The following is a 24,794-nucleotide window of genomic DNA, read 5'->3' as shown; positions in this document are numbered from 1 at the left end:
TAGAAGGATCCATTGAGGTGGGGACCTCAGAAATAGTTTCACCATGGGACAATTCAGTTCCAGACCCACTGACACAAAAGTGGGTAATGTCTGCTGGAAGAGGTCTAATCCTGTCATTGATTGTATCATAAGGCATAATATTCTTCATACAAACTATACCTTCTTCCATAACTGATTTATCCTGGACAATCTGTGACAAACTATCATTTTGTGCCACCTCTAAAGTCTTTTGACTTGTAATTTCTACGAGGTCACCACTTTTTGGGCTAGACAAAAACAGCCTGTCTTCAGTTTTGCTTTCAAGAGAAGCCTTGGGTAGATTCTCACTATTGAACTCAGCAAGCTTTGGTTTGTTAGTCACTGATGACATTTTACTGCTAGAATGTGTGAACATGTGATACTCAGATTTGCCTTCTCCATCTTCTCTTTCTTCACTATAGGAAAATTGCCCAATCATCTTTTCTTCAACCTCTGTTTCAGATACCAAAGTAATGCTTTCTACTCGAGACTTCTTTTGCCGCACTCTTCTGGGACCAGGTGTTGGGGGCCGATGAAAACGATGCTTGACCTGATGCTGAGGCATCTCACTGACATCTGTGTTCACAGGAGTATTCTCCCAAACAGCACCATTATAAATGTCACTTTCTCTGCCTGTCACTTGAGAGTTTGTTTCTTTTGCCAAGTTGTCCTCTTCATTTTCACATTTTTCCAAGAATGGGACATCTGTGGATTGGGTACAGGTAGAACTTTCTATAGCAGGTGACTGATCCTCTGTCCTGATCGGAAAACCACACGTCTCACTCTTTTTGTCGCCGTTAAGAAGACCAACTCTACGGACAGTGGTTGTCCACTTTACCATCTCTTCCTCTCTTATCTTGAATCGAATGTTCATCTCAACTGTCATAGTGCCATCTTGATTAACAAGAATTGATTTCTCAATGTCATCTTCAGAAGGTACTATTGATATGTCCTCACAAGCCTGAGAATCATTTTTTTCCAAGCCCAAGTAATTGTCAGGGGCAAGAGAGCAGTCTGAATTGCAATCGTTACTATAAATTTTGTCAGAAGAAAGAGAGTAAATCTGAGACCTCGGGCTTGAAGGCCTGCGCATAATCACTTTCAAGATTTCAAGAGTAAATGTCACCCGAAATCACAATATGGTGCAGAGGTGAAGAAGACAAAGGATCCAAATGGAGAAAAGCAGCAAAGGAAAAAGATAGGAAAAAATAGAAAAGCAAACCAATTAGTGTAGGAGAATATAATGAAATAAATCAAATAAAATTAGATAATGGGTAAAATATAAATTTTCAATTATCCTTTCCATGATCTCAACACAGCTCATTTTAGAAGGGTCCCATGTAAACCAGAACAGTGTACTTGTATACCCTGGATAAGGTTTCCATATTGCTCCCACATTTGAAAATTGTTCCCCCATAAGTTACTATCCATTGGACACTTTGAGTCCTCAAATATAAAATGCGTAATGTTGTTACTGTTGTTTGGACCAAACCTGTGATTTCATTAGTCCAGAAAATTCCCAATGAGGAAACTCCCTCTACCAAAGCGGGTCAGCAATTACTCTGCCATCTATGCTCTCTCTCTCTCTGTCTCTCTGTCTCTCTCTCTCTCTCTTTCTCTCTTTTATTTTTCAACTTTTCTTATTGAATTGGCTGTGTAAAAGACATATTTCTCACATGGAGAATTCTAGTCATGAATAAAGGCCACAAAAATACGGCAACAGTGAGTTGCACATCACAGAGTAACAATCATTTTGGAAGAAAAAAAATAATCTGAATTTCTGTATAACGCAACTATAAAAATTAGCAAATTATGTGAATGACTTGTGAATACTCAGAGTATAACCAAACATAACCTAGGCAACTTATATTTTTTGTAAGTAGTCTTCCATTTCATTGTGGCATAGCTGGCCACAAATCCAGGAACACCAGGGTTCAAGTTCCATATCTGGCACATACAAGCTATGTGACCTTGGGCAAGTCATTTAACCTCTAAAATTGTGGATTATGGAGAAGGTGTTGAGTTGCATTGATAAGGAAGCTTTTTCATCTGGGAATTTCCTATTCCCATGAAATCACAGGATCGGTTGCTATTCTTATTATCATCACTATCACCATCTTAGCATCTGTCCTCTTCAAGTCAATGAACTCCATTTTTTAAAATTTATTTTTAAGTTTTGTACACTGCCATTAGGTAAATAAGCCTCATTTGAATTCCTCTGGCTTTTTTCTTATTTTTGTACCTGTTTTAATAATCACTTTTATATTCATTTCAATTAACAGCTTTAAGAGTAACTACATTGAAAATTAATTCCCTTGAAACAAACTGCATGGAATCCTTTAAATTCAGTTGATTACCTACCAAAAGGCACACCCTCTGACTAATCTAAGATAGCACAAACACCTCCAGCAGAGGCAGGAGCAAAGCTGGGATCCACATCACATTTATTTTGTTCGATTATTGTTTTCATTGTCAAATGACTCTTCAATTCTCATCATCTCCAAATATCCACTGGTCTTTTTTATTGTCATTAGAGAGTAGCAGTAGATGCTTTTGGTGATATTGCAGTGGTACACTGGTAGCCATAACCTGGCCTTAATTTGAGCAGAATCTCTCAGAGTGGAGGAACTCAGCCTCAGGTCCTTTTTATTACAAGCATAGGAAAAAACTACTATAAACAGTGGCATCATGGAAAGAAAAAGAGACCCAGGATTTATTTTCTTTCCTTTGAAAATATTTTTTATAAAAAGAGACTGAACTCAAGGACGCACTCCACTCTGACCTCATTTCAATGGCAAGCAAGTGAAACATTGCAATGCTGTCTTTGAATCCATATACCTCCTTTAGATTTGTAAATGCAAATTTTTAAATTAAATTTGTTCAATTCAATCATTACTTCAGTCATTTTTATGGGACCAGGTGAAGATACATAATACTATAGATTTAAAGACTTCATATCTTCCAAAGATCTCCAGCACTGCTTTATATGTATGACCTCATTTTTCCGTCTTTAATAGAGACAGATTGGTAGAGGGGAAAGAACATTGAATTTGGAGATAAGTCAAGTCAACAGGCATTTATTAAGCACCTATCATGTGTGAGGCCCTGTGCTAAGTATTGGGTCTGAGCACCTGAGTTTGAGTCCTTGCTCCGTCACTATCATCTAAATTACCAAGTGTAAGTCACTTAACACCTTGGGCCTCACTTGCCTCATCATAAAATGAAGGGGTTGTCTATAGCCCTATAATCCTTACATTATTAATAAGTTATATTCATAAAACACATTCTACAACAAAAGTAGTTTTCCTTTTTCAAAGATAGCTTTACAAGAGAATTTTTCTTCTACCTCAGTTAAAAATATTGAGATGCAGTTACTAAAAACATAGGAAACACATTTCTGTCAAATTGTATTATTCTGACCATATATAAGAATTGGTATATATGTTACAGTAGAGTTATGTGGCTGACAAATCAAATATTAATTCCTTAAGAATGAGTGAGGCACTCATTACCTACCACTATCAAAACAAAACATATAGTATTCAAAAGGCCAAAGGGGTTGAAAATAAAAAGGTGCAAGTGACAATAACTATCATTTACCCAAAGTTTTCTCTGATAACACTAAGTGCCCTAGAACCAATATCATGATGGAAAATGCTTAACAACTATTTCTCCAGGAAGAAAAATATACACAAGATATACTTTTAAGTTTAATCTTCATTATTAACATTTTCCCCATCATTTTCTTAAATCTAGACAATCACCAAAACAATCACTTATAGCATTTGAAGGTTTCTGAAGTTTAAATGATCACAGTGAAACTTTACTAATTGGGTCTTATGAACCAGTTCAAGCTGACTCCATCATATATGTATGTGTATATGTATGTATGTACATATGTATATGTATATGTATGTCTATTTGTACAGAGCACCCATCACAGCTTACAGCATTTTCTTCAGAATCAGCAGCCCAAGGTTTTTGGTTCTCTAGACTGAACACTTTGAATCTTTTCTCTAAACTAATGAAAGGTGGATTGAAAAGTCCTGGATTGATTCAGGAATGACTACAAAAAGTTGGGAAGAATGGAATTAAGGATCTGATAAATTATGGCAATTCTGCTCATTTGCTGAAACAAACTGAATGTCACTAGATAATTTTGGTGCTAAGCTATAATATCACTGCAGAATTCAACCAGGTGGAAACCACGACATTTCCCTTCTGCTTGAAGCAAGACATCACACAACCTGTTTGGTTTATTCAGCTTGGCATAGGTTGTAGAAAGGAGGAGATGTGACAGTGGTTCAGGCAGGTACCTTTTTTTCATGATCAAAAAATAAAATGAAAAACATTACGATATATGGGATAACCAAATCCAGATTAGAATGAGAAACACCTTTCAGTTTTCATTTCTCTTTTATTTTCTTTCCTACAATACAAGAAATTGGTCCATTTCAACATGTATTTTCTCTTGCTGTCAAAAACCTTATGAATAAAAATAGAAGCTCTATTTTCGAAGTGACTTACTTTTTCTGCCTTCTGGTTTAGTTTGTCCTTTTGGGTAAATGCGTTTGGAGGTCCTTGGTAATTGATCAGGAAGCAGGTACTTCAGAAGGTCATAATTTCCTGGCTTAAATGGTTCTCTTCCTGCAGCCACCACAGCTCCAGAGCTCAGTATAACTGCCTGTAGGCTGGGCACCTCAAAGAAAGAGAAAAAGTCACATCAGCAACAGGCAACAATATGCATTTTGGAAAGTATGGCCACAACGGCTACATGTAATAAAGGTTTTTATTCCTTCAACGTGGTCATTTTCAATTCTAACCTACATCTCAGATGAGATCATGTATGTAAAGGAGATTGTAAACCTAAATAAATATATATACATATATTTATTTATTTTATGTATGTATATATTGTATATATTTTATTATTCATATATTTTATATATTTTACGGTATATAGTTGTTATTATTATTTTATTGCCTCAATCAGCTCAATAAATATCCTAGGCTTATAGGAAACAAACAAAAATTTATTGAACTCCTAGGGTAGTAGGTGAAAGTTCTTTGTGCTTTCAACACTATTTTTCCCCTCTGGACCTATGATTTCATCTGCACACAGAACTCCTACATTGGAAATTCTTATTATCCATCAATTCTACTATAGCTTTAAGCTTTAAGAGTTGTCTGAGCCAGGATTAAGTGATGTGTCCATGTTGAACAGCGAGAATGTGCCAGAGAAAAAACTTGAACCCCAGGCCTTCCTGACTCCAGGGCAGGTCCTCTATGAACCTCACATGCTATTTCTCATTATGCAAATTTGAAAGAAAGAAACGGCAGGTCCAGTCTCCCTGAAGATCCTATGGTATAGCTAGGGAAATATAACAACATATGGGATGACACATCTGTCCTCTGTGTTCCTCAACCCCAACCCCCAAGAAGTATTCAAGGTGTTGCCAGTCTTACACCTTACTCTGAGCTAGAGAATGAACTGCCTGTAATATAAAGTACTCCTCTAGTTACACACTAAAGTCAGCAAAGAAGATACCTATACACACTTTTTCCTTGTGGACACATAAAGAAGTCAAAGATATTGCCCTCCCCACCCCAAGCACCCAAATTAAATATAACTTCTAGTCCCATTCATTGTTATGCCTGCTTACAGGACAAACCTTAAAGAGCAGCCATTTTAGTTTTAATATTATCATTATGGTTCCTCTGATTAAATGTATTCTCCTTGAGGGCAGGAATGATTTTTTTTTTTGCATACCTATGGCCAAGCACAGTACTTAACATATAGTAAGAGCTTGATGAATGTCTGGTAATTCCTTAAATAATTTATTGATCAAGCATTCCTGAAACAAAAAGAGTAAATAAACTTCATTCCAGTAGTTGGTGACAATACCACTAAGTAGGGGTAGCTTTCTCTCAAATGTCCCTTCTTACCTTTCTTCCATCTGTAGTATACAGCTTCACAACTGGGTATTGCATGAGCTCAGTCAGATGTTCCAGAAAGGCCTCAAAGTTCTGGGTGATCTTCCTACTCAAAATTATAATGTGCCTAGTCCTTGGATCACCATTTTTGAAAACTAAGAGCTTTCTGGGGGTCTGAACCACCACAGGAAGCTCTCGACAAGCCGGGCCAAACTCCTTTGCCCTGGCCAGCTGCGCAGCTCGGCGACGAGCACTGAGAGGTCTAGTGCTCTGCCAGGGCAGGGGCTTCTGGCGAGCCTTCTCCAGGTCAATGGGTTGTATTTTCTTCCTGTGGGAACAGATGTATGACCTGCCATCCTCTAGGTCCTCCAGCTTGGTGATGCTGTGGATACCCCGTGGGGTGCTGATATTCCTGACTCCAAAGGGCAATGGGACCTTCCTAGACAAGTTGTCAAGCAAGGCATCAAAAGTCTTGAAAGAGCGAGGGTTGACAACCATCTGGATCCCACTGAACTGAGGGTCTCCACTCTTATAAAAACTAATTCTTTTGGCCACAACTGGCTGAGTGACATTGAAGTGTCGAGGATAAGAAGCTTGGCCTTCAGAAGAAGCTGCATGAATCATTGAAAAGTTAGTGGAAGGAGTTTCACTCATTTTGACTGGAATCTAGAGACAAGGGGAAAAAAGGAAAATTCAAACAAATAATAACAAACCCTGCAGTAATAGTAATAATAGCAATAATAAGAGCTAGTATTTGTATAAGTGTTCATTTGTTGTCTTGTTTGATCCTCACAATTCTATGAAGTAGATCCTATTATCTCCATTTTATTGATGAGGAAACTGAGGCACAGAGAGGCTAAGGAACTTAAAGAAGATGGCACAGCTAGTAAGCGTCTGAGACAGGATTTTAATCTCAAGTCCAATGGTCTATATCTTCTGTGATCCCCCTATCAATGGTTCCCAAATCCAAACTTCAGAGAACTGGAAAGCCTTCAGAAAATTTCCACTAATTGCTAAAACCACAGTCTCTGAACTGGAAAGTGAGCTGTTGTGGAGGGATTTGTTTGGTTCTGGGTTGTATTTTTTTTTTGTTTTGTGCTATTTTATTGCATTTTTGGTTGTATTAAATCACCTTAATTACTGGAGTCTTAAGAAACAGTAAGCATTCCCCACAGCTTAGAAATAACGGTAAGTTCTAAAGAAAAACTGAACCAATTGAATAAATGTAATCAGCATTCTAAAGATGAAAAAAAAAAGTATATTTGTAATTTAAAACTCGCTATAAATCTGGCCCCAATCACCCACTTAAATAGATCCAAGCTGTTATCTAAGATTCCCTCATATATCACCAGTGTAATTTGCAAATCTTATCTGCGTATTCTTTAGGAAAATGTATTCAGAGATCAGAATAGAACTTAGATGTTTTCTTCCAATGGATGAAAGCAATTATGGTGCTTGAGAAAATAAAGACAGAATAGCACAAAGCAGAAAGAGTGGGAAGTTAGAGGTTCCAGCAGAGGAGCTGAGTCAGCAAATTGTAATCCTTTCTCATCCCTGTCATGAGAACCGCTTACTTGACCTTGGGCAGGTTGCATAATCTCTCAGTACTTACTCCTCCATCTATAAAATAGAAATGATGAGAAGTCTTTGTCTGTTTCATAATAAAAATATAACAAACCACTCACATTTAGATCATACTTCTAGATTCACATCACCATTTACTGATGATTCCTATCTGAACAGATACCTACACAGTGTCCATGTTGATGGGTTCTTTTTCTACAATGGTAGGGTTTCAGAGGCATTTTTCTCTTCATGTTTAAATTTACATGTATAAATACATAACTGTGTCCTCTGTCCCTTTAGCCAATAGAAAGGTTTTTGAAATCTAACTAAAAGATACAACACTTATTATTCTTATGCTGCTGAGCTATGGTGGAGATTAAGGAGTTAACATTGGTAAATCAGTTGGGCTAAATAGGACTCTGTAAGAATAATGCATTAAGCTGTTATGCTCTAATATAGGGCAAACTAAAAACTTTCAAAGGCAATGGGTCAGCGTGTGTCCTCCTTTAGTCACACACTTCTCCTATAAAAGTAAAGGAAATACAGACTATCCAAAAAGCAAGAATATTACATTCTAATGTCAGTTCTGTTTTGCACTCTATTGGGTGCCCTGACCACGTCTCTATCTGCTGTACAGCTTTCTCTTCTGCCACGAGAGCCGTCACCAATCAATCATCTCTTCCTCTTATCTTTGTAATCCATCCATTTTTCTTAGTTACAACATGCTTTTCATTCTATAAACTGATAGAATAGCATTACAGAACACACATTAATTCTATTCAGTTCAACAAATGTGATGTGCACTGTGCTAGGTGCCAGCATACTCCCTACCCATAAGGAGTTAACAATCTAATTGGGGAAGGGTATAACATTGACACAAATCATGGATATGACACCTTAGCTGGGCCTTGAAAAAAATAGGATTTCCATGGGCAAAGATGTAAAGGGTGTGTGCTCCAGGGATGAGGAATGGCCTGAATGGATGCACAGAGGTAGGAAAGTAGAAAATAAAGTCAGGGACCAGTTCAGAGTCCAATTTAGCCAAAAGGTAGAATATGACCAAGTGTGCTGGCACATCTTATAATCCTTGATGCTAGGGGAGGCCAAGACTGGTAGATGGCTTGCACTTGGGAGTTCTGAGCCAAAGTAAGGCTAATGGCCAGATTAAATCTGGCACCAGTATGGTGAGCACTTGGGAGCAAGGGGTCCCCAAAAGCTGCCTAAAGAGGGGGAAAGTAGCCCAAATCAGAAATGGAATTGATCAAAGCTTCCATGCCCAGAAGTGGCTGCTGTACTTCTAGTCTGGGTAAGATAGGAAGACCCAGTATCAAAAAAATTAATGACAAAAAATAAAACAGAAAATGTGCAGAAGGGAATAGAATGACATATATAATACTTATTAATATTTATTTCTACCTATTTTAAGTGAAGTTAATTCTTTGCATTTTGAAGTTTGTAGAAAAATATAAATATATATAGATGTATGTCCATCTATCTATACAAATATATGCCACACATACAATATCTATATATATACACACATATGCTTACCTGATCATATACATATATGTATTAATATGTACCTACATTTACATAGTTTAATTTCATTTGTGTGTATATATGGAGATATGTATATATAGATATGTGTGTATGTACATATATGTTCACATACACATATGTATATATATGTATATTTCCCCCTAAACCCTCCCCACCCCTATATCTTCCTTATTATTACAGAGGACAACACCATTCTCCCAGTTCCTCAGGCTCATAACCTGGGAATCATCCTAGATTCCTCACTATCTCTCACCCCCTATATCCAAGTTATTGTCAAGGCCTGTAGATTTTACCTTTTCAGCATCTCTGTTTACCCACACATATATATGTATATATGCATACACACATATATACACATATACAAATACATACACACATCCATATATGTATATTTGGAACTAACTTCAGAAAGAAGTAATTTAAATCACAGTTTAGTGTACCCTATTAGTCTAAATCAACAACAACAAAAAAAAGTCATTTGGGAACAACCTACTCCACCTTACCATGCCTGTAGTTGTCTTTTTAGTTGATTCATTGTCTAAAGTTAGACCATGGAGTTTTAAGAATACTATATGGAGAATTTTTTTTTAAAGTCACTTATTCACTATGATAATTAAAATGGTAATGCTGAATCAACAAAACATCTTACAGTAAGCTAAACATCTATCTCTACCACACAGCTTTTTCTGTCTCCCTGTGACTCACTTAATCACAGAAATGATAGGCTTTTAAAGATGTAAAATTTCATTATTTTGATTATATAGTATAAATTAAAGCAACTTATAAGAAGTCTAAAACTGAAAAGAAGATAACAAAGTCTAGTTTGTCACGCCTAATTATACATCAAACATTTAACATAAAAGAAACTGAAAAAAAAGTGTTTCATGTGTGATAATATACTATACACATTATTTCAGGTCAACTTCATTTACATTTGAGTAAACTAGATTTAACCTAGTCTTTTTTAAATACAAACCAACAAAGATACTAGAGTATTTAAATTACTCTTTATATCTTCAATGATACCATACAGTTAACACTGCTGGTGTGCTGGACACGGTCTATTACCATTTCGTAGCATGATAATAGTTTTATGTCCAACATAAAGATATAGCAAAAATAAAGTTGAACTGAAAAGAAAAACTCCATAACACTAGCTTAAAAAAAATCTTATTTCAGAAAAATGAAAAATGTTTCTGTACTCACCAGGAATCGAAGTCTTCCTTAAAAGTTTTCTTTTAAAAAGATTTTCAATTTGTTTGTTAACTTACATGAATTTCATTGATTATTTAACCACCTCACTTGGTGAAATGAACGAAACACTTTCAGGTTTATTCCAAATGAGTGTCTGCCTAGGGATTGGCTAAAGCCAATTAACTTAATCTGAGCTGATGCTAATCACCAGTCAGTGCTGGTTTTGGTTGGATGACAATCAGAACCAAATCTGCTGAGTTGCAGGTTCAGAAGTTCAGGTATCTTTCTAATTAGAATTTCTTTTTTTGTATAATTTTTCTGGTTTTGTGTCATATTCACAAGTAAGCACATCTCTAATTTACTAGTATTTCTCACCCATTGTTCAGACCTGACAACCTCAAATTCTCATTTCTTTATATTAAAAAATTTAAAAAAATGGTTGACACTTGATCCATGGAATAAATAACTCTGAAATAATGTTTGTTCAGAAAATTCATTACAAAAAGAAAATATAATGACCTAAGCTTCTTTCCCCCTTAGCATTCATACTGTTTAATGCCACATCATTGTAACTGTAATACAAATGGTTATCAAGGTAAAGAGTTTGGTTATTTAGCACTGCACAAGATGAAAATAAGTAGCACCTCAAGACAGACAAAAGACTGTTTCTGAAGACACAGTCCAATTGCACTGCTATGTTTAATTGTAGTGAGATTGGAACATGTTTCAGGATTTTACAAAACAGTATCTCCACAGATGGCAACTGTTCCCTCTAATGCCTAACAGTGACCTAATCTGATTTGAAGATGCTTTTCCTAATCAGAACTTGAGCAAGCTTCGCATCTCTGTTTTGCACAGCGCCTCAAGGGTACCAAGAAGAGAATCCCAGTGACAGCTGATTCCTTTAACTTATACATTCTGCCAACTTCTGCCTATTCTGCTGCTTTTAAAAAAATCAATCTGTATCTATGTTTTCTTCTGACTTATTATCCTTCAATTCACAAAATTCGCACGACTGCACACTTTTGCCTCAGATGTATATTTTGTGACAAACTACCCGGTTAAAATTAATGATATTAATAAAAGTTGGGCTAATCCTGTTGTTTTCTTTCAATACAGACCTCTGTCTGTAGCTAACCACCTAACTTTCTCCAGAGAGACATTTCTGGTGACAATAAACAAATGTCAGTTTACAGAGAGAGAATCTGCATTTATAGAGGATCTCTCTTGGTTGGTTCTGTTTCTTGTGCCATTGCCTCTGCCTTCTGGTTTCCTTACCCCTCCTTGCCTTGCCGTCTGAGGCTTACTTGCTCTTGGTTCACTATTTCACTAGGGTTAGCTCCCTTGCAATTATGTTCAGCAGCATCAATGGAAGCCTGCCTCGCTCAGGCTGCAGGGTAAACAGTTTGGCTATTTAGCCTTGCACAAGATGAACATGAATGGCATCCCTAGACAGGCATTCCTCACCTGTCACCAAGCAGGGTGCATAAGCTTAGGAAAGAAAACAGGGTGGAGACACTATTGTGCGGTCCATGTGGAACAAGCACTATATTTCTTCCTTCCTGCCCATGCTGAACCCTTGAACCCTGAAATCTGCCCTGCATTAGGAATTTTCTATGTATCTCTTCGTATTGGCATTGGATGAAATCCAGAACACTAAAACTGGGCCTCCCTACCAAAAACTAGCTACCTCTCTGCTCCCTCCTGATTCTACCTAACTAGATAGCAGGCATGGCTTGCTACTTGCACAGATCTCCTTGATTTTTGACTAGGTTCTGTGCTATGGACTCAATGTATATACTCACTGCCTCTTCTGACCTGCCACCCTCTGTTACCATCAAAAACTGGTATAATAGACTGACACTTTCACCTTGCCCCTGAATGCAGACAATGCTAAACAGCCTGACCTCTATCCAGCCTCCCTGAATTCTTTGCTAGAGTTGAAGTCAAGAAGAACTGAGTTTGAATCCCACTTCAGACACTTGCTAGGTGACTGACTTTATCACTAAACCTCTCACAATCACAATTTTACCATCAGTAAAATAGGAAAAAATAATTGCTATATTTGCCTCATCTATTTTGACCTCTATGTAACCCCTGACACTGTCAATCACCCTCTTCTCCTTGATACTCTGTCCTCTCTGGGTTTCTGTGACACTGTCCTCACTTGGTTCTCTTCCTACCTGTCCGACTACTCCTCAGTCTCTTTTGTTGAATTTTCATCTAGAACATGCCTGCTAACCATGGTTGCCTGCTAATATTCTGTCCTTCTCCCTTCATGCTTTTTAGCTGGTGACCGCACTGAAGGATTTAGAAGGCCACATGTGGCCTTACGGCCTCAGGTTCCCCACCCCTGTTTGAGCTCTAATCTTGTATCACCAATTGCCTTTATGGACATACTGAACTGTCTGATATACATCTACTACGTACGTCCAAAATAGCTTCTTTCCTCCATAAAAATCCTTTTTTCCCAACTTCTCTATTACTGTCAATGGCACAATCATCTTCCCAATAATATAGGCACACATCTTTAGTGTCATCCTCAACCCCTCACCTACACTTGTCCCATACATACAATTGGTTGCCAAATCTTGTCATTTTTACCACCACTCATATAGCTGCTGCCCTAATTTAAGGTCTCATCACCTCATGCCTAGACTACTACAATAGTCTTCTTACCAGTCTCCCTGTCTCATCTCTCCCCACTGAATCCATCTTCTACTCAGCTGCCAAAGTGATTTTCCTAAAGTGCAACAGTGATCATGTCATTCTTCCTAAAATAAATGTCAAAGGCTCTGTTTTACCTCCATGATAAAATACAAGATCTTCTGGCATTTAAAGACTGGCACAACTTGGCCGCCTCCTGCCTTCCTAGGCTTCTTACATTTTACTGCCCTATGTGACTCAGTGACACTGACCTTTGAGCTGTTCCTCTCAGACAATTCTCTGTCTCCTGACTGTGCCTTTTCACTGACTATCCCCCATTCCTGGAATGTGATCTTGCCTACCTCTGCGTCTGAGCATCCCTGTGATGTTGTTCAATAATTTTCAATTGCGTCTGACTCTTCATGACCTCATTTGAGGTTTTCTTGGCAAACGTACTAAAGTGGTTTGTCACTTCTTTCTCCAACTAATTTTACACAGGAGGAAACTGAGGCAAACAGGGTTAAGTAACTTGCCCAGGGTCACATAGCTAGTAAGCGTCTGAGGTCAGATTTGAACTCGGGTCCATTTGACTTCAGGCAAAGCACTATATCCACCATACCACCTCTGAGGTTACCTTCCATTTACACTGCATATATGTATAGTTATTTACATGTTTTCTTCCCCATTACATTACAAGCTGATAACAAAAACAGTTTTTCCCTTTCTCTCTATCCCCAGCGCTTAGCACAGGGCAGACACATAGTAAATGATTAATAAATGCTTATTGACTGACTTGCTATACTTCATATTCCATTAGGTGGTTGCGAGCATCAAATGAGATGATGTATATAGAGCATATCACAAAGCTTAAACCGATATACAAATGGTGCTCATTTTTTATTATCACTGTATCTCCAACAACCAACATTGAACTTGGCAAAAAGAGGTGGTTAATAAGTGTTTGTTGAATTTAATTTTTCTCACCTCTTGCAGTTATGGGACCTAGAAACTTCAGCCTCTCTCCAGACTGGATTTATGTCTACCTTTCCCAGTGCCAACCCCTTACCTGACTGGTTCTGGCTAGCTTCTGCCCACATTCTAGAATGATACCTGAAAAATACAGATGTTCATGAAAATCAAATAACAAGATACTACAAAGGAGGTGGAACAATCCTGGCACAGTGAAACCAAGGAGACTATTCAGATTCAGGGAAGGGTAAGTGATCTTTCAGCCCATCTAATCCAAACCCAACATTTTTTGATGGGAAAATAAAGAGACAAAGAGACAGACAGACAGGCATATGTAGAGATTTATATATTTATAGAGATATACACACATACATTTATGTTTATACACACACATATAGTTTTTTGTGAATTGCTTGGGACAAGTGATAACTGTGCTGTAGTTTCGTTTTGTGTCAGTAATAGTCATGTGTGTAGGATTCTACTGACACTAAACTGACTCAGAACAGCTAACTTTGACCAGATGAAACTAGACTGAGGGATGGGGGAAAAGGAATAATAATTTTTGTAGTACCTTCTACGTGCCAGGCATCGTACAAAGCATTTCATAAATAGGTTCTCACTTGAATCTCACAACAACCCTGTGAGGTAGGCTCTGTTGTGATTTTCATCACAACAGAAACTGAAGCAGGCAAAGATTAAGTGACTTGTCCAGGTTCATACAGTCAGTAAGTGTCCGAAACCAAATTTGAGCTGAGGTGTGCTTGACTCCAGGCCCAGCACTATATCCATTGTGCCACCTAGTTACCTTCCCCACCTTTAGTTCTCTGTCAGTGCATGCTAGATTTTCTGTCATACATATTTTTTTTCATTGATGTCTTTTATCATGCTTTTAATTGTCACTTTAAAAAATGGCTATTAGTCCAAGGAAACATACAAAAGTTGTCAATCTTAAAGAGCACACTTCATTGACTGTTAGAGATATTACAACAGCTGATGATGAAGGGAAGTCAAGCATTTAAAGGATCATTCAAGCCCCACAATGAAACAGTATCAATCACACCAAAAATGTAAAGGAAAGTGTAATCAAAAATGAAAGTCAATGCCAAGAACTAACAAACTATTGCTGCAAAAACATCCAAATAAATGCTCAGAAAACAAGGCGAATGAATAATTTGTTCCTCTACAGCATGATGTAGACTTCCTGATGTTGAAAAATAGAGGGGGAAAAAACAGTTAAAAAAAAAACAGTTGCTAGCAGTTTCTATGTGAAAAAATACTTATCATGAACATGACAATACAAAAACTGATACATTAGAGATTGGAGAAAGAAGGTAATTTTAATTATTAAAAACACTTTTAAATTTAAAGCTATATAAAAATTATTGTCAGAAGATAGTCAAGGGAGTTTTCAAAATCTGAGTATCTTCATCACACCCTAAAAGGTTCCCTCAAAAAATGTTGCAGTGATTTTATTTCCAGTGACTTCCATTGGAAGTCTTATCTCTATTGAGTAAATGATGAAGTCTGATAAATCTATTTATATACTGAGAAATAATAACATTCTGTAACTACAAAAATTTCCAAATGGAGATGAAATATAGCAACATGACTTTGCATCATGCGACACATCAGTCAGTCAGTTTTTTAGAACATCACTCTCTCCTGGTTCTCTTCCTAACTGACTACTCTTCAGTTTCCTTTGCTGGAATTTCATCTAGGTTACACCTACTAACACCAAGTGTCCCACTCTCATCTCTTTGTATTTATTATTCCACTTGATGATCTTATGAGTTTCTATGGATTTAATTATCATCTCTATGCCGAAGATTCTCAAATCTACTCAAATCAAGTCATCAATGTCTATCTATTTCAGTTTTCTCAACTATACAATGGGAATAATAATAGCACCTACACCCCAGGATTGTTGTGAGGATCAAATGAGATATTTGTAACATGCTTAGCACAGTGCCTGGCACATAGCAGGCATTAGCATCCAGCACCTCATTCTTCAGAAAGAGCTTCAGATTTGTTTTTCACCTCCAAGTACTCAGTGGTCCTGCTTTCCTTCCTCACTCCAAACTCTACATGTAGATCAGAATTTGTTACTGTCACTTTAATACAATATTTTTCTTAGTCTTTACCACAAAACTTTTTCTCCATTTCTTTAAGGAATACTTCATTGTCTCTGTTAGGCTGGGGTGCAAAGAGGAATTTATTTCGCAGCCCGATAATTCAATGGATTCCAAATCCAATAAATCATTAGGCTTCATCTGCCCATCTTTTACACTGATTAAAATACAAACATTCCGACTCTCAATTCAATTATCTTTCCATTACAACATACTTTAAAAAAATTTTGTTGCATATGACATGGCTTGAAATACATAGGTCATCAAACATGGCTCAGAAACATTTTAGTGAAACATTGACTGTCACAGTGGGCAGCAAGGTGGTGCAGTGATTATAGTACTGGCCTAAAGTCAGGAAGACTCATCTTCCTGAGTTCAAATCTGGCCTCAGGCGCTTACTAGCTGTGTGACCCTAGGCAAGTCACTTGACCTTATTTGTCTCAGGTTCCTCATCTATAAAATGAGCTGGAGAAAGAAATGACAAACCACTGCGGTATCTTTGCCAAGAAAACCCCAGATGAGGTCACGAAGAGTCAGACATGACTAAAATGAATGAACAACAACAAGATTGTCATGGTGTTGGCATTTGTTATCATAGGGTTTTATCAGAGAAGGGGAGGCAGAATTTATTTCCCAGTCTCTATTTTGACTAATCATCTCTTCCTCCGCCTTGATTTATATTTATTTTATTTATATATCTCCGGTAAATATGTAAGTGTAGTAGAAATAATGCTGATTTCAGAGTCAAAAGTCCCAATTCTGTTATTCCCTAGCTCTTTGGGCCTCAGTTTTCTCATTTAAAAAATATGCAAATTAGACTAATTGACTTCTAAGGTCTCCCCTACCTCTTAAAGGTCCATGATCCTAAAAATGTCTTATCCACCTAATTTATTAGTTCATTAAAGGGAGACTCTATGTTGTATTTCATCTCTATCTCTCCCTCAGCGCCTAGCAAGTGTTCTACACATACTAGGGGATTGATAAGTATTTATTGAGGCTATTTTCAAGATGGATATAGATAGAATAAACCTACAGGTGAATCTCCCAGATTGGGGGGGGGGGAGGAGGAGTCCTCTCTGCCTAAAGATTAATATTTGAAGGTCATCAAGTCATAAGGTTGAAATAGATTTTAACAGCCATTCCACAAGTGACAAGCATCACCTTAGTTTCCAATCTTTTGCTTCCAGCAGCTGCTGGTAGGTAGAACACTGAGCCTAGAGTCTGAAAAACCTGAGTTAAAATTTGGTCTCAGATACTTTGTTTTGTGGACCCCTTTGGCAGCCTGGTGAAGCCTATGGAACCCCCTCCTTCTTTAAATACTGTTTTGGTTTTTTTTTAAGGCAATTGGAGTTAAGTGACTTGCCCAGGGTTACACAGCTAGTAAGTGTCAGGTGTTTGGTCTGAGGCCAGATTTGAACTCAGGTCCTCCTGACTTCAGGGCTGGTGCTCTATCTCCTGTGCCACCTAGCTGCCCCTTAAATAGTGTTTTTAAATGTATAAAACAGCATGCGTAAGATTACAAAGGAAAACCATTATATTGAAACACATAGAAAATATATCCTTTGACACAGCTATACTACTGCTAGGCCTCTACCCCCAAAGAGATCAAAGAATGAAAAAAAGGGCCTAAATATACCAAAAATATTTCTAGTAGAAGGAAGGAAATAAGCATTTATCAAACACCTACTAGGAGTTAGGCACTGTGCTAAGTACTTTTTAAAATATTATCTCATTTGTTCCTCACAACAACCCTTTGAGCTAGGTGTTATTATTATCTGCATTTTATGATTGAGGAAACTGAGGCAGATAAAGGTTAAATGACTTGCCCTGGATAGCAGAGCTAATAAGTATCTGAGACCAAATTTGAACTCAAGTTTTCCAGACTCTAGGCCCAGTGTTCTACCAGCTGCTACTGGCAGCAAAAACCTGGAAACTAAGGTGATACTCAGCCCTTGTGGAATGACTGAACACATTATGGGGTATCAATGTAACAAAATATTATTGTGCTATAAGAAATGAGGGGAAAGATTTCAAAGAGCTATGGAAAGAATAGAGTGAAGTGAATAGAACCAAAAGAACAGCCTTATATTATAACATCAATATTTTAAAACCAAAGCATTTTTAACATTTGTATGAACTGATGAGAAATGAAATTAACAGAACCAGGAGAATAATTTATACAATACCAACAACACTCCCAAAATAAATAGCTTTGAAAGTCATAAAAACTCTAAACAATGCAATGACCATCCACGATTCCAGATGACCAACAATGAAGCATTCTCGCCACACACTGATAAAGAGGTGATAGACTACAAGTGAAGAATGAGGGACATATTTTTAGACACAATCAGTGAGAAATTTTGTTTTGCTTGACTATGTATATTTGTTACAAAGACTTTGTTTTTCTTTTTCTTTCCTCCAATGGGATAGGAGTGGGTTGAAAAGAAAAATCAATTCCCATTCCTTAAAAATTTTTAATTTAAAAAAGAAATATAATCATAAAGATATTTTTAAAAACATGTTCATGGGTCCCAGGTTGAATATTTTGATTAGTTCAGCACCTTCACTTTCCAAGTGAAATTTCAGCCAGATTAAGCAGTTTGCCCAAGAGCCAGGAGGTAAATTCAAGAGCTCTAACAACAAATTTAGTGTTCATCTCACTATTCCGTACTGCTTCTCATCATAGGTAAGGTATAGTTTTTAACTATTAATTACACAGAAAAACACATGACAGCCATCCATCAAAAAACAAGGAAAATGTTTTTGTCTGAATGTATTACAACTATTTACACTTTCTTTTCTGCTTAACTTTGTAAGATGAGGGCTTAAAACAATTTGATTTTTTTTAGTGAAGTGCTTATAATCATGTATCCTATAAACTTGCCACATCATTCCATTATGCAAATGACTTATAAGCTATGCAATTTAGCTATTAAGAAGTAGAATGTTTAATTTTGCTAATCTTATCATGAAAAAGCTTAACTAGAACTCTAATAATCATAATATATATTTCAATTTTTTAAAAAGTCTACATTGCCTACTAAAGTCTATTGAAAAATACCAGGGCTTAAGATTTATGACATGATGCTGAATGTATGAGTCAGCAAAATATACCTACCATATCTCCAGGCTTAGATAGGTATACCGATGTTGACTTCAAAGTAGTCAAGGAGTAAAGCCTACATGGACAAAGCAAGAAACAAAAGGTTTAAAGTGGATTATGGTTAGTGGGGAAGGATAGTAAACATTCCCACTTTCCTCAACATTTTAGTATAGTGGAAGAACCACTGGATTTTAATTCAGAGAAGCAGATTTGAAATCATCAGAGAATCAAACTTTGAATCATAACTGATGCTTAATACACCTGGGAAAAGTCACTTTTTTTCTCAGGACCTCAGTTTCCTCATATGTAAAGTGATTGGTCTCTAAGGTCCTTAACACTCTAACTCCAATAATCTTCAAGTCATGCCATAAATTATTCATTTCTCATATGTCTTGTATCATATGGAACTTCTAAGAAATAAAAAGAAGAGTGAAATTCTCCATCTACTCCTATATTCTCTGAAAAAGGCAGAAAATACCTCTTTTTCTAATACTCAGACTACATGTCCATTCAGGGTAAGTGCCTTTTCCTGGACCATTTCCATGCTACTGGGGGTGGAGCCAAGATGGCAGAAGGAAAGCAGTGACTTGCTTGAGCTCTCCCACAAACCCCTCCAAATACCTATAAAAAAATGGCTCTAAACAAATTCTAAAGCAGCAGAACCCACAAAAAAAACAGAATAAAACAAATTTCCAGCCCAAGACAGCCTGGATGGTTGATCAGGAAGGTATATCGTAGCGGGTGGGGACAGGAGCGCAGTTTGGCGTGGGCGCGCAGGCCGTGGACTGAATTGCAGGCAGCTGTGGCGGTTTCCAGACTTCTCAACCCCTGAACACCAAAGACAACTTAGAAGGTCAGTGGGAAAAGTCTGGGACTGTGATGAGAGAGAAGGGCAGCAGCTCTCTCCTGAGCTTCTGGTCCACAGACTGAGGGAAAATCGAGTGGCTGATCAGAGGGGAATTGCAGGAATCCCTTGCTTTACCGGTGCTTGGATCTGGGTCACAGTTCTGAGGGACGGTCCTGGGGTGAGGAGGAGCGCTAGTGCGGTGGAGCTTGTTGTGGCAGTGGAGAGGAAACACCTCGCCCCTTATCATAGCACCTTGGAAGAACTGAAAAGTTTCAGGTCCCTAGAAGTATCTCTGAAAACAGCTGTACAAATCCCTGAAGCTTGGGACAGTCCATTTCCATGCTACTGAAAAGCAGTTGTAAGCATCCAGTAATATATCAGTTGATAAGCATTCAAATTGCTTTGTGGAGTCCATATCTCCAACTGAATTTGTATAATTTGTTGTTCAGTTATTTCAGTCATGTACAACTATTTTTGAACCCATTTGGGATTTTCTTGGCAAAGATCCTGAAGTGGTTTGCCATTTCCTTTTCCACTCATTTGGCAGTTGAGGAACTGGGGCAAGCAGGGTTAAGTGACTTGCCCAGGGTCACACAGCTAGTAAAGGTTTGAGGCCAGATTTGAACTCAGAAAGATGAGTCTTCCTGACTTCAAGCCCAATGCTCTATCTACTACACCATCTAGCAGACTTAATTTATATAGTTGTTCTTCACAAAACACCCAACCAATTTCACAAATTTAAGATGATAATTCCCACCAGTTCACTTTCCAATTCATTCTGAATGGTGCTGCCATAGTTATCCATGATAATGGTAACAATAGATGTCATTCAACTGCTTCCAAATTTCAGTGGCTTAGCATTCATGATACAATGGCAAAAATATTGAGTCCAGGATCATAAGACATGGTTTCAAATCCTACCTCCAACAATTACTATCTGAAGGATCTTGAGCAAGTGATTTAAACTCCTAAGTCTCAGTTTCCCCATCTTTAAAAGAGGGGATTGGACTAATTGACTTCTGAGAGCCCTTCTGTGGTAGACAGAGAGCTGACCTCAAAGCTAAGATATAGTCCCATCTCTGACAACACACTGACTGTGTAGATCTGAACAAGTCATTTAACCTTTTAGTACTCCAGTCAACTCTCTGAGACTGTTAAGTTGCAGAGAAGTGCGAATTTGTAGTGGTAGAGTTTCCCTATCCAGGAATTCCCTATTGCAATGAAAACACAGGTTCATATCCTTATCCCTATAACACTGCTTATTGAATCAAGTCTGGATTCTTCACTCTGACATTAAAGTCTAGCTGCAATCTGACCCTAACTTTTTTTCCCAGTCTTATCCCTGACAAGAAAAGAAAAAGGAAGGAAGGAAGGAAGGAAGGAAGGAAGGAAGGAAGGAAGGAAGGAAGGAAGGAAGGAAGGAAGGAAGGAAGGAAGGAAGGAAGGAGAAAGGACAGAAGAAGAAAGGAATGAGAAAGGGAAGGAAGCAAAAGAGAGAAAGGAAGAAGAAATGAAAGAAAGAAAGAAAGAAAGAAAGAAAGAAAGAAAGAAAGAAAGAAAGAAAGAAAGAAAGAAAGAAAAATTGTCATTATAAACAGACAGTTCTGTTGATAGTCCTCAGACCAAAGTTTCTCCCCTCTTTCCCTTTGCTCATATCACTTGTTCCACCTCAGTGGCCCTCCACATTCTTCTCCATCTAGCTTACCTATCATTGATGATTCTTCCCGAAGACTCCTCCAACTGAAAATATTTCACCTCCTTCCTAAACCTTGTGTGGTTTTGTTCATACCTCTTTTTGTGTACTTTTCTTAACTCCTCTACTGGGTCAAAAGTTCCTTGAGGGAAAGAGTACACCTCATTTATGTCCATATCAAACCTAGCGCCTAAGAAATAGCTTTTCACTTGGTAGGTGATATATAGTCTTAGTACAAGTCTTAGTACACTTTTAAGCTACTAATAGATAAAACTATATATACACATCATTAAATTCAAGACCCCATAAGGACCTACCAATACAGTACCTTGCAACTGTTACATGCTTAATAAATACTTGCTAAATTTGATATTTTAAAGGAATTATAAGTGTTCCCTAAGGTATTAAATAAGAACTACCATCAAATCACAAAGGAAATTATCACATTATAAACCTGGGTCTAGGTTAAACTTTCTAACTGTTCCAAATCTGTTTACATCCTGTCCAAGAAAAGTGTTCCAAAAAATATGCATTTTTTTAATATGCTGCTACTGATAAGATTCTTTGAAGCATTTAACTAATGTACTGTTTCATTGACCTCTGTGAACTCTTACCAAGCTAATACGTCCCAACCTTTGTTCATAAGATTTTGAAAAGAAAAACGTGATAACCAACATCAACTAGAGTGAAAAAAAAAAAAGGAGAGAAACAAAAATACCCAGAGGAAGAAGGAGAGGTAGTAAATTAGTAGTTTCTATATTAGATAATCAGAGTTAAAATAAAATCAAGGTGATGGTTCTTCTGGTACACTTTACAACCAAAGATAAGTTTTTAGAGCTGGCATCTAAAATCAAGTACATGGTTAGAGATATGTATTTATGCATTTATCTATTCAACAAACATTTATTAAGAACTTAACATGTCCCATTATGTTAGGACTTGTGAGGGATTAGAAGATAAATGAGGGCTTGGTCCCTAACTTCAAGAAACTTTATAATCTATTTTTAGAAGGAAAGATAAAAAATGTATACAAAAGGCCTTGTATTATGTTCAAGTACCATAGAGTAGTACAGCATCATGACATGGGAGTTCAGAACAGGAAAAGAAGGCTTCCATCGAGGTCAGCTAGAAAATTATTCATGGAGGCATAGCTTTCAGGAATAAGGAGGTGATAGTCCCACTGTTCTCTGCCCTGGACAGATCATATCTGGAGTATTGTGTTCTGTTCTGGGCGCCACATTTTAGGAAGGATATTGATAAGCTGGGGAGTATCCTGAGGAAGGTAACCAAGCAACCAATATGGTGAAGGGCTTCCAGGTCATGCCACACAAGGACTAGCTGCAAGAGCTGGGATGCTTAACCCAAGCAGGAGAAGAATGGGGGGGAGGGGAAATCAATGACAAGATAGCTATCTTCATGCATGTGAAAGATACCACTGCTTACCCCCAGGAGAAAGAACTATAAGTAGTGAATGGAAGCTGCAAGGAGACTGGTTCAGATTTGATGTAATGGGCTGCTTCAGGAAAGAGCTCCTGTCACTGGAGATCTTTTTCTTTTTTTCTTTTTTTTTTTTTGGCTGGTTAATGGGGTTAAGTGACTTGCCCAGGGTAACACAGCTAGTAAGTGTTATGTGTCTGAGGTCAGATTTGAACTCAGGTCCTCCTGAATCCAGGGCCAGTGCTCTATCCACTGCACCACCTAGCTGTCCCAATCTTTCTCTTTTTAATTTAAATTTATTTATTTATTTTCAATTACAAATCATCTCACCCTCTCCCACCTATTGAGAAAACAAGATATATGGTGCCCATTATACATATGACATCACGCAAACCTTATTTCTGCATTAGCTATGTTTTTTTGGCCAGGAGGGGCAAGAAAATAAAGGGGAAAAATATACTTCAATCTGCAATCTGAGTCTATTAGTTCTCTCTCTGGAGGTGGATAGTATTTTTCATCATGAGTCCTTTGGAGTTCTGGTGGAACATTGTACTGATCAGAGTTATTAAGTCTTTCATACTTGATTATCTTTATATTATTGATTATCTTTGTAATGGTTATCTTTAACAACAATATTGTTGTTATTGTGTAAATTGTTCTCCTGGTTCTGCTTACTTCACTTTGCATCAGTTCATGTAGGTTTTTCCAGGTTTTTCTGAAACACTGGAAGTCTAATAGCAAAAGTTGGATCACCACGTGTCAGGAATAGTATAGAAGAGCTTTTTTTCAGGCTTGGTTGCATTGACTGGCTATGGAGGCCTCTTTCAAGTTTGTGATTCTGTGAGGATCTGACATTTGAACTGAACATGGAGAATAAGGGCATTCTAAGGTAAGGGGACAGCATAATCAAAAACAAAAAGTCAGGAAAGGATAAAACATTTTCAGAGAAATGTAAGTAGTCCATTTTGGTTAATTCATTGTATAGAAGAAATTTAAGAGAGAATCCTGGCAAATGACCATATTTGGGAAAAGGGAAAGAAAGAGGAATCATCAAAAGAAACAGAAAGTTCAGAGAAAGAAGAATAAAGGCCAATGAATCATAGAATTCTAAAGAAGAATATTTGCAAAGGCTGAATGAAAACCATATAAAGTATTATCTCATACCCCCTTGGTCCACGGTAAAAGGAATCCAACCACTTTTTTCATTTCTACCAAATTTTCATGCTCTTATTTCTCAAAGAACTGCTTTATTTGATTAATTCAGTGGGAATGTTAACTAACCTAATGCCAAAAGATATTACATTATTCAATAAAGAGTACAATATAGGTGTTTTCTATACAAAGGTAATGATTCATTAAACTAAATTTTTAAGTTTAAAAAATGTAGTAACAAAATGTTAAATCTTCCTATATGTTGGTTCACAAAGGTTTCCTTATCCACTAACACTGTCAACCAAGGATTAGCCTGGCTAAAATCAGAGAAACTCATCTCCAGATCTACTGGGCAAGGTAATGTCACTTGGCCATAGAAATTAATGAAACTGTCCATGAAGGCATGGAAGAATTTCAATCTGTACCAGTTGCAGCTGGTGGTACAATGGATAGAACTTAGAATCAGGAAGACCTGACTTCAAATCCAAGTTCAGACCCTGACTATCTGTGTGACTCTAGGCGAGTTATTTAATCTCTACTTGC

General features: G+C 37.4%; 1 protein-coding gene across 1 annotated transcript in view; it reads right to left on the bottom strand.

Moving 5' to 3' along the window:
- LOC114053992 (lipoxygenase homology domain-containing protein 1-like) overlaps nucleotides 1-24,794 on the bottom strand; it is a 657,625-nt gene that overhangs the window by 569,625 nt on the left and 63,206 nt on the right. Inside the window, 3 exon segments of the mRNA XM_027877094.1 lie at nucleotides 4,546-4,717; nucleotides 5,965-6,618; nucleotides 19,138-19,198. Of these exon segments, the coding sequence (XP_027732895.1) occupies nucleotides 4,546-4,717; nucleotides 5,965-6,618; nucleotides 19,138-19,140 (829 nt within the window). The 5' untranslated portion in view covers nucleotides 19,141-19,198.

Source organism: Vombatus ursinus, unplaced genomic scaffold (genome assembly GCF_900497805.2).
Source record: "Vombatus ursinus unplaced genomic scaffold, bare-nosed wombat genome assembly UNPS02014812.1, whole genome shotgun sequence".
Classification (NCBI taxonomy): domain Eukaryota; kingdom Metazoa; phylum Chordata; class Mammalia; order Diprotodontia; family Vombatidae; genus Vombatus; species Vombatus ursinus.
The sequence above is the reverse complement of the archived record's forward strand: the minus strand, read 5'-3'. Positions and strand labels throughout refer to the sequence as shown.